Source organism: Lethenteron reissneri, chromosome 34 (assembly GCF_015708825.2).
Source record: "Lethenteron reissneri isolate LAM-NWPU_2019-01 chromosome 34, ASM1570882v1, whole genome shotgun sequence".
NCBI lineage: Eukaryota > Metazoa > Chordata > Hyperoartia > Petromyzontiformes > Petromyzontidae > Lethenteron > Lethenteron reissneri.
In genome coordinates, this window is record NC_083812.1 from 2,202,792 (window position 1) to 2,214,345 (window position 11,554).

The 11,554-nt window shown below is 49.2% G+C and overlaps 1 protein-coding gene across 1 annotated transcript; it reads right to left on the bottom strand.

Moving 5' to 3' along the window:
* Positions 1-2,027: 2,027 nt before the first annotated feature.
* Positions 2,028-11,277, bottom strand: LOC133350529 (stromal cell-derived factor 1-like). The gene is made up of 3 exons (XM_061564903.1): positions 11,044-11,277; positions 7,460-7,574; positions 2,028-4,399 (listed from the first exon to the last, which is right to left on the bottom strand). Exons 1-3 carry the CDS (start codon positions 11,105-11,107, stop codon positions 4,312-4,314), a joined length of 267 nt encoding a protein of 88 aa, XP_061420887.1. The 5' UTR covers positions 11,108-11,277; the 3' UTR covers positions 2,028-4,311.
* Positions 11,278-11,554: the final 277 nt, after the last annotated feature.

The following is an 11,554-nucleotide window of genomic DNA, read 5'->3' on the forward strand; positions in this document are numbered from 1 at the left end:
GTTAAAAGAGTGATTTGATATAAGCACATTGCGAAATACATTATCCAGCAAACATTCCAACGTTGGGTCGACGTTGGCATGTGATTGGAACCATTCGGCCCAGCGTTGACTCAGCATTCCATATTTACTCAGTATTTGTTCCATTGCAAAAGCTAGTATTTTTTTATAATCACACCATGAGCAGCAGCAGCACCAGCATCACCAGTTCAGTGGAATCATATTTACCAATGATATTGGTCAGCTGCAAGTACATTCAACTATAGATACGTTCACACGGCACGGAGCAGATCGCCAGACGTTGTGGCTTGTACATTTTGCCCGAAGGCAACAATGTCTTAAAATATATCTGGCCATTTCTGCTGACATTTTATTTTCGCCGATGACTGCGTCGTGGCCGGTATGGGAACCGAGAATGTTTTTTGTCTTTCCTTCCGATATTCGGAAGCCACTGGAGCAATGCACTTTTAAACCATCTACATTGAAAACGAATTTCTTTAGAACTGCTTGTTGTGTTTATTTCTAGATTTGAAGCTTTCGTGACTGCAGGGATTCATACTCTTTGTTTTTTTCGGTAAAGTCACTTTGTTGTTTAGTTTGTTGTCTCTCCGCCACGCCACCGATTAGCAAGGTTGGCTACATACGGTGCGAAAGAAGTTCAACACACATACGAATACTACACGTACATGTGAAGCGCTGGTGCAATGGTTAGCGTACTGCGATCTAAAACCGGCATGCAGAGTTCAACTCCGGGCCGTGGCTAAGCTCAGTCGTGAGTGAACCGCTCCTTCACCAACCCGGACTGGCCAGAGTGGAGATGTCTGGCCAAAAAATCTTCATAACCAACACAGCATGGTAGGGGAGGGGGGGCTTAATTTATCAGTAAATTGACTGAAGGATTTACGTGATTTCATTTCTTGACAGTGGCGGAGAAGTTAGAAAAGCTAAATACACACGAATGCTGCTGCTGCTTCATCTTCGTTTGACCTTATTGATTACCCCCATCGTGATGTATGGCATATGCCTAATACGCAACCGAAAATAACAACGTTATTGTGACTTTTATAATGACCGGAAAAGTGCATCAGCCTTTATTTTTACTTAGACGTATCCTTCATAATCCATTTTCCCGTTGGGCTGCGCTGATGTTGTAAAGGTCAAAGGTTGCAGCCCTGGAATTGCTCGCCAATGCTGGATGGGTATTGTGTGGCCTATACTCCCCGAACGCCGGCGAGACGTCTCGGCCGAGGTCGGGAGCACCCCACAACTTTACCCCGCCACACGTGATGATATGCCTATCATCGTGGACTAACGAATATACAATTGGCCCATATATATCTCAAATGAAAGTCCAGCGTTGTGAAATGCAATTAGCATAAATGAAACGACATATAAAAAATATTATTATTAACTATGATTTGGCCATTAATTGCTGCTGGATGGACAGTATCGGTAAGAAACTTTCCCCAACATTTCGATTTAAAGCTTTCGTGACTGCAGGGATTCATCTTCTTGGTTCTTTCGGTAAAGTCACGTTGAATGGAAATAATAAAATAATACAAATAAAACATAATAAAATAATTCTCACGACGTTTCGGCCACAACGCAAGCAGCCGTCCTCAGGTGAAGAACAGATCTATCGAGAAGACAGAGTCTGAATGACTCTGCCTTCTCGATAGACCTGATCTTATACGTGACTTTACCGAAAGAACCAAGAAGAAGATTTCCCCAACATTTCCGCTGCCGTGCTGGGAGTTGGAATCGTTACGAGAGGGAGCTCCGTGCAGCCTCGCTGGACGTGACGATCGCCAGCAGCTCCGCTCGGCCACCGCCGGCGTGTGCAGGTCGCGCCCCGCGGCAGTTGCAAACACAAACATCGTCCGCCTCTTCATTTCGCCGCCTTCGTAAATCTTCATGTTTTTTTTCTGACAAGAAGTCCACGTTCTGCATCCGCCCACCCCACCCACCCACCCCTCTCTGGATCCCCCCCCGCCGCCACCCCACCACACGCCCCCCACCCCAATGCCCTGCCCCCTGCCACACGCCAAGATGCATCTTTTACTTTCATCCCCAATGAAAACAACGAGGATGGATGGGGAAGTTGAGGCACTGCAGAGCGGACGCGGTGTCCATCTGTCAAAGCCAACCGACGGGAACCGACGACAACGGAGCCACGTCCTGATCTCGATGAACCGCATGAACCGCACCGAACATCGGTTTCGCGTTCGTGCTGAGTTGCGCCCGCGTGTTGGCCGACGCAACGCTGCACGCACCGGGAGCCTTTTTCAGGACGCGGTGCCGACCGAACAGCACGTGGCACAGCGCGATCGGGCAGCCGTACGGCACAGCGGCGAAAACCTTCGCACGGACGTCACGAGAACGTTCGGCAAGATGCGAACTTGGATGATGAAGCTGTACGGCTTTACTCCTCGGTGATACACGGCTAAGCTCGCTGCAAGTGATGCTAATTTGCGCTGAACACCGTGCAGGAGAGCGACACAAATAGAAAGCGTCGAGGTGGTCGGATGTCGAACCCAGGTTCTCAGCAGTTCCGGCTCAGAGCACGAAGCGCTGAGTCGGCACTGTTGACACCCTGGGTTCGAATGCAGATTTCGGCTGCCCGTGTTTAAACCACGTTAGCAAGGATCATCGCGGTTCCTAATAACCGCACAAACAAAAAAGCCCTATTATATTTTATCCGTGTGTTTTGTCCACTTACTGCAGCTAAATTCCACCTCTAGCAATTAACACAAAGACGGGGTCTAACTGCCAAGAAACAAACATTCCACTGCAGTGGTGAGTGCGGCAAGGCGAATCACCCCGGGGGTGGAGAAGAAAGGCCACTTGCACGGATCGCAGGAGGAGTTCTGCGTTATCTCCTTGAACGGGACGTTCTCTTGACACGCACGGGGTGATATGCACCGCTCCCCGTGAGAGTCCCCAACAGATACTCCCTGACAAGGGGAAGGAATTAGCAACTAAAAAATAAGCACGCAAGACGTGAATGAGTTGGGAGAAATGTGCACGAGTGCGGCACCGAGTGTGCCACGCGGGCGAGTGAAGCCACGGGGAATCCGCGAAGACGTTCGAGAAATCTGTCAGAATTTCATTCCATTGGCTCATGTCAGACACAGAGCTCGCCTCTCGTGACAGAAATCACGCGGCAGCAACCACGCAGCGCCCGTAGAATCGGGGAATCGTGTGTGGGGGGGGGGGTGATCGAACGAGGCAAACGCCATCAAAGGCCACCCCTGCAGCGGTACGGGCCGCCACGTGCTATGCGGAGCCTTTCAACGGCGCGCAGAGGCGAGCTGAAGGATGGGGGGGGGACGGGACGTCGTTCAGGCAGCTTCTGAGCGCCTTCGATTTGTGCGGTTGGCTACGGACGTTTCGAAAGACGTTCGCCATTACACACGTGGGTGTTACGGGAGAAGCGATTGTGCGTTTGAGCTATTGTGGCAAAGAACACAGCCTGCACGGCTATTGGGGGATATCTGTCTTTGCTTGCCGTGCGGTGGAGAGGGAAAGATTGCTCTTAGCATCGAGAGAGAGAGAGATCATTACAAATACAATGATGATGATGATAATAACAATGCTATTTATTTACCTATCAACGAAAGTGTCACCGAGTTTCAAGGCTCCGTTTTTAAGAGGGTCCTACACTGGGATGGTTGGCCATTTCGATGGGCAGCTGTTTTGGCTTTGTGTGGGAGGGATCTGGAGTTCTGTGAGAAAAGCCCACCTTACATATGAGAGGGTTAACACTCACCGCTCTGCAACAGGAAGTGGATTCACAAACCCGCTCGTTGTACTGCTACCTCCTGACCAACTGACAGCCCAATGGGTGTGGGGGTTTCACGAATCTGTGCGATCCTCCAGCCCTTGCCTCTGCCCCCGCCGGTTCACAGGCACGAGGCGGAGAATGTCTGGCGAGCACGGAAGAACGGGAGGTGCAAGAGGACCCCGGTTTAGTGGCTGCAAGGGCGGTTGTGTAATAGCGCGGTGGGCATGGGCCCCGGTCAGGGGGATGAAATGGGGGCCCCGTATAAAGTACCCCCCCCCCCACACACAGCCCCCACTTTGTAACCCGGTGCCTGGGCCCCACCCGGTGCAGTTGCTCCACCTGCACACTCCGTAGCCGCGCCACCGCGTACGAGAGAGCAAGCCCGAGGGTAAGCGGACGCAAGTGGTTGGGGAGAAGCAATCCGGGAGGTTTTGAAAGCTCAGAGAGGTGGGGGAGGACGGGTGGGCGGGGGGTTGGGATGTACTCCGACGGGTTCAGACTCAGGAGCGAGATCCCGCCTCTGCCCGCCCCTAGCGTCGCATCTGTTGAGTGACTTGCCGCAGCCAGCGCATCTTGGGGTTGACGCACACGCGCTCCCCCGTCTTCTTCAGCACGGCGCTGCAGGCGGTCGGGCGGTCGGGGGGAGGAGAGCAGGAGGGTGAAGTTGGTGGGGGGGCGGGGGGGAACAAAACAAGGAGACAGCAGGGAGTGAGTGAACGCGACGTCGTCACACGTAGCGCACGTGCAGCGTGTTGTCAACGCACTGCCGGGTGAGGGTCGGCGGGGCAACTTGGACCATCCTTCACCGCCTGGCGCCCTCGACGTGCACTGCATGCGAGGCGCCGTCTGGACAACGGATGGTCGGTGCGCGTTGGTGAACGCGTGCGGCATGGACGGGGGAGCATAGACGTAACGCACAACAACAGTGCGTCGTTCTGCACAGGCCTGCCACGTGGCCCCGCAACAGCCTCTGTGACACCCTGTATGCACGGTGGTCGAACATCCAAGCAGTGGACGTCTGTGACAAATGAGCTTTATAACTCATCGGATTCCTCCAGTATGAATACAGATTTGATTCTGAATGTCCGGGGGTCTGTCACGATCGGACGCTTTAGTTTCGTGTCATTTACACATTAACAGCAGTAAATATTTTATCGATTTAAAGCTTTCGTGACTGCAGGGATTCATCTTCTTGGTTCTTTCGGTAAAGTCACGTATAAAGATAAAATAATAACTTAAATTAAGATTAAAACATAATAAAATACAATTCTCACGACGTTTCGGCCACAACACAAGCAGCCGTCCTCAGGTGAAGAACAGGTCTGTCAGGAAAGACAGCGTCTAAATGAGCACCACCAAGCTTGGCAGCGTATATTTAAGCTGGGTTAGGGAAAGAAGAGCGCCTTGACAAAGGAATTTGCATATCAACAGAGAAATTTAGTATATTTATGGAAAATGCAGTAAATCTGCAATGAGTGACCGGTGTGTGCTTGGGCAGGAGTTTCACTGGCACAGGATGACGTGGAAGCAGCCAAGCGGCCGACGGGGACAGAGAGAGGAGGCGGGAGGGCCTTGAGCTGCGCTGCCCTGCCACGAACTCACGGGCGGCTCGGCGTGACCCCGTGACCTGTGACCTCGAGAGCAAGCGACCCGACCGTTCCTTTTGTGGCAAGGGTCAGCGTGAAACTCCACCGGGAGTTACACATTTGTTCGTGAGATATTTATCCTGTCTGTCTGCTCTACAGCTTTAAGGAAGTGTTTATTTATTTAGGGGGAGAAAGGGGGGGGGCACTTTCCTCCTGAGGTTGAAAGTGAATAATTAAAAAAAAGCATTTTTACCGTTTCTGCCGTGAATACAGGAGGTGTTACGGTGTATAAACACCAAATAGACACCTACAGTATTACAAGGCATCAAGTCTGCATTAACCACACAGATTTGTGGTAAAACAGGCAAACAAATATGCTTTGGCCGTGTAAGCATTGTCCTTGAAACTGATTAGCCTGCACCAGAGACAGCCTGTTTCATTGCTTTGTCTCACCCCCACCAGTGCGAGATCAAAGGCTTCCAAAAGGCAAACAGTACAAGGGCAATGCAAACACCAACTAATTAATTGTTCTGGTTAAATAGTTACATCTTAATTCTAGATTTGAAGCTTTCGTGACTGCAAGGATTCATACTCTTAGGTTTTTTCGGTAAAGTCACGTAGGTAAAACAATATAATTAAATTAATAAAAGGAATAATAGAAATAAAATTAAGTAATTATTTTATAATTATAATAAAAAAAAATATTATTACTTTTATTAATTTTTATTTATTTTTTTCACCTACGTGACTTTACCGAAAAAACCTAAGAGTAGTTACATCTTAATATCTTGATACTGGCAAAGGAGTCACGTGTATATAAGGTTGCAAGTGTTTATGCATTAGCGGTGCCCGTCTGTCTGTAATGGAGTGGCACGATGGCTCATAAACAGAATACAATGCGAATGGAACCATGATGAACCTGCAATGCAGAAATTGGCTGAATTGATCAAAGGATCAAAGGATCAATTCAGACACGAACCAGAGAAAAAAACACGATTACTTGCAAAAGTGTCAATGTTCTTGGTTCTTTCGGTAAAGTCACGTAGAAGGTAAATAATAAAATAATAAAAATTAACATAATAAAATACAATTCTCACGACGTTTCGGCCACAACGCACACAGCCGTCCTCAGGTGAAAAACAGGTCTGTCGGAAAGACAGCGTCTGAATCCCTGCAGTCACGAAAGCTTTAAATCGAAATTTAATATGTCAATGGTTTTGCTCTCATAGCTGCCCATCAGCTGTTAATGAAATACCTCCAAAGGCTCCGCACGGAATCCACGCACGTCCGTGCGTGACTACACGGAGGATTATTGGGAATGTCAAGAGTTGAACACCGTTAACTCTACACACGAGCACACATTGGATTTCCATTCGGAGTTGGGAGACAATACAATATACTCAAATTAAAGTTTTCCGGTATTGAACACGTATGATTTCGCGACCAATATTCATGGTAACGTATTTTTTTTGCATTAGATCGCGTAAATATGTGATAAAACCTACCACGCTCGCGTGACAATCAGTTACCATTTCGATTTAAAGCTTTCGTGACTGCAGGGATTCATCTTCTTGGTTCTTTCGGTAAAGTCACCTGAGGACGGGTGCTTGTGTTGTGGCCGAAACGTCGTGAGAATTATTTTATTAGGTTTTATTTTTATTATTTTATTATTTCCCTTCTACGTGACTTTACCGAAAGAACCAAGAAGATGAATCAGTTACCACTTAAGCACGGTGATTGTGGGTTTGTCTCTCTCTCTCTCACAACATTGCCCCGGAGAACCCAGAGTTGCCCGTCAACTGTGACGTGTCGCCTCGTTTGCACCAAACCGACCCGAGTCGTCACTTCACGAGTGGAAACGTGAAGGCACGAGGCACAGACCGTGCGGCTCTGGGGCTGCAACCCGGACGATGGACCACGCAGCAGAACCGACTGCAGTCCGCGCTCCTGCGATGGCGAAGCCACAGAAAAACTACACGAGATCACTCCTGAAGCCCTCTCGTTCGTGACCACCAGACCTCGACACTGGCGTTTAGCAACGTGTAGCTGCTGCCATCGTGCGCATGCGTAGAAGAGGATCGTCGTCGCTTACATGACTTGGATGGGGCAGTTGACCTGCTTGAAGATGTCAAGCTTCTTGATGGTGCTGGGCTGCACGCTGCGCGAGTGGCGACACGGGCAGCGCGACTGCATGGCGATGGTGATTCCTGCAGGAGAGAGCGAGAGAGAGTGGTGCATGCAGGGAGGAGAAACGGTCAGAAGAACGAGACAGGATCGTGGGTAGAATCTCACGATCGCTATTCCTACGATCCACAAACATTCCTCCCTGGGCTCATAATGGTCGAGTGTCCTCATTCCAAGCTAAGAATGAGGGACACGTGGACTACAGAATGTACGCAAGTCGGACACACATCATTGTGACCGTGAAGAAAGGTAAGCGGGCCTGGGCAGGACGCGTCGCTGGACGGGACGATGACTGAGTGGCCGAGACGATCGGCCGAGTGACAGAGCGTGGCGAGAAGACACGCAGGGAATGTGAAACTGCAAACTTTTTTTTATTTTACCAGGTCAGGCCCACGGAGCTATATAGCTCTTTTCAGAAGCGACCTGGCCACAAATGTTAGCTCAACGAAGTGGCTTATCGTGTGGAAATTTAAAGGAGCCAAATGCTCTAAACACATCATTCTAAAAGCGGAGGACACGGAGAAAAATCCACGCGACCGCGGGCAGAGAAACACACAAACTCCAACTATAATTGTGTCAGGGTTGTGATCTAACCCACGACCTCCTGTATACCAGGAGTAGTAGCTAACATCTCGCCATCTTATGTAGCGAACCATGCTAATCGGAGGGAAATGTCTACCATGGACGAGATGGAGCGAATTAGTCCGCTCACGTGCAGGAGCGAGATTGATCGTAAAGTCACAGAACCTGACGGCCATAAGAGGCCTTCATCCAGCAATGGATCAACCATGGCCGATTAAGCTTTTACATTCTTTCAAGTTGGTTCTGTATTGTTATCTATTTTTGTCCAGAAAGAAAAGAAAAAAGAGTTCAGTGTAGATTTAGGGTCAGGGTTTTGTTTGTAAACGCAACGATTGCGGACCACCGACATCATCCAGATGCCACCACACATCCCTGTCTGAGAGCGCCATCTCTGATATTTACCCATGGATCGTGATCTTCTCTCGTACAGCTGATGATGTTGATGCAGAGCGACAACTACAATTTCACATTCAGGTGGTCAAGTCAGACGACCGGGTTAGGGGCAGTAGCGGAGTGTACTATCGCTCTGACGATGTCTCCTCCGTATTTGTGGATCGGGGCATTGCGTGGTTACACGTTGTAACGTCTGTTTTGGATGACCACAGTCGCACACTGCTGGATATTTTTTTATTTTCCATTTGTGCATCAGGTATCTGCATCTGCCACGGTTTGTGCAGTGGATGCGGCTTCGGGTGGACCATCAGCTTCGTGGAAAGATCGTGATGCTGCACACGGACTGACCTGTCTGACCCCACAGCTAAAACAATGTCTCTAAACAGAACGAGAGTCTGCTGACTTGGACCGAGTACTCCCTCTTCAACGTCGCGTTCATCACCGTTGTCGTCGTCATTATCCAACATCATCAACAATTCCTCCTCTTTATCATCAATATATTTATCCTGCTGTTCATAATATTCATCATTTTTCCACTCTTCCTCCTCCAACACCACCACCACAGCTGCGACTCACTCACGTGCAAGATGCACAGCTAACGGCAGCACAGCAGCCTCCTGAGAAATATCCATTTGTCTCAGAGGGCTCTCAAATGATTTTAAACTTAACTCTTCCACTTAGAGACAGAGAGGTAGGATGTCTTCGCCGCTGTGAGCTGAGAGTCTGAAATCTTGACCCCCACTTCGCACTGAGAGTCTCTTGTCTGAGCTCAAATTAAAACCGGGCTAAATCTCGATGGGTCGGTCAACTATGAACCTTAATCTATACTCGTGCGGGATCTCACTGATACGATTGTCTCTTGCGGTGTGGGGGGGGGGGGTTACTTGGGTAAGTACAGTACCAGGAGCTCCATCTATACATGCACAACTGATTGCTAATGCCCCACTCACTTTATTTTCAAAATACGATTGAATCTTGTGAAAGCGATGGCCCCATATTTCACAGAGGACCAGAGAATGAAGGTGGTACCATGGGTGTAGATTCACTGTGACAAAAGACAAAGATTCCCCGCACAGCCTCAACAGACTGTTGGGGCAAGTGCTGCTGTTAGCGAGCACCTATGAAAGCGGGCACGACACACGTGAGGGTGGAGTGGTCAGCACCACGCCAGACCGGCTTTATCCCTTCCGTGGCGATGTGTACACACTGCACCAGGTACTCATTTTAGGCTGAATCAGCCTAGGGGAGGTCCAGGACCGGTTCAAATCATTGTCACTGGTGTTTCTGGCCGTGAGCGTGAATCGAACTCGGGTCTCTGGGTTCATAGCGCAGCGCGCCAACAGCTACGCTACCGCTCCCCACACAAACACACACACACACCGCGCCTATACCAAGGATAATACACATGAGCGTGCACCACAGCAACGGGAAGAAAAGACACGATTTACAAACGGTATCGAAAATGCTGAGCCCCGGGTTCGATTGCAGATGCAATAACTGTGAGAACGGAGTGTGGTTGCGACAACACGAGGCCCTGCTTAACAGTCGTCAATCGTAATCTAAGAGCGTAGAATCTGTCCCACTTATTCTGGTTTGGTGGTTGTAATCGGATCACCCTGCGTACCGATTAAATCCACACCACACCAAGGGCGGCAGTCGAACCTTCACCAACAACACCACAAAGCCAGGAATACACAAACCAGTGCCGCTAGACTCAGCAAATCAGCACGAGCATTATCGTCATCATTTGCTGTATTAGTTAAGCAGTTGAGAACTCAATGAGACAGAGACTATTTCTCAAAGGGGACTTGAGTTACAGAGGCAGACACGCAGAGCAGTGGCGTCGATGTCGAGTGTGCAGGCGGTGCAACTGCGCGGGCCCCACGGACTTGAGGGGCCCAGGCATCTTACTAAGACGGTTGGACAAAGGGCCCCCATGGCATGTCTTGCACCAGGGTCCATGCCATACACATGCGATTATCACGGATAGCTACGTACGATGCGAAAGACGTTCAACATGCATACAAAGAAAATATGGCAATGAAATATAGGCATTGTAAAAAAACAATAAAGTGCACACATCAAATGTACATATTACGAATGTTTGTTTTTAAATATGACAAATAATCCATGTAATTATTTACTAAATACAAACATCGCAAAATCAGTGAGTCCTGTGAGGAACAGAGATAAATGATTGCATTCAAATTTTACAACAATCCGGTTTCTAACGGGAAAGTGTTTGGATCACATTTTTAATTATTCAAATACTTTGATCAATTCACCTCTGGATGAATGCCTCCATTATGCTATACATGTATCACGTGTCCCATGTAACACATGTCTCACATGTATCATATGTCATATGCCCTTGATGCTGACCGTGGCCAGAAATCGAACTCGGGTAGCCAGGTTCACAGTGCATTGCGCTAAACTTCTGCACCACCGTTCCGAACAGAAGACTTCGTAACATTTTCACATGAATACATTCTGAAATGCTCGAGTCTGTATGGGTACCTTGGGAAAGGTCAAATGCTGCCAGGCAGCAGACAAGTAAGCCGATGAAAAGTAGCGCTCTCATCTTGATTCCAAATCCTCGGGAAGCACGGACTTAGCTCACGGTGAAAAGCGGTGGTGGTCTGCAGAAGAGGGCGCTTCGAATCACGGTCGCGCGGTGTCTGCTGCGTGAAGAACGCTGTCTCCTTGCTGGCTTTTATAACCAAACGGTTGAGTGCGGAAATGTCCACTTCTCTGGCAGGAGAGACGGGAGGCAGTAAATTATTTGCCTGGCGTTCAAACGCATCGGTTGTTTCTAGATCACCCCCCATCCATCCCCCAACCCCAGACCACCTCCCACTGCCCCCCCCCCCACACCTCGCCCCCACGCTGAGACAGATTTAGCCTCCCACCCCCTGGGGTTCAGCAATCCCAGCGGGATGGATAATACAGCCAAAGTCACTGGCACTGGGACACGTACTTCTAAGCCAACATAATAAAGCCCAGAAGTTTGGTTCCAACTTCAAACATG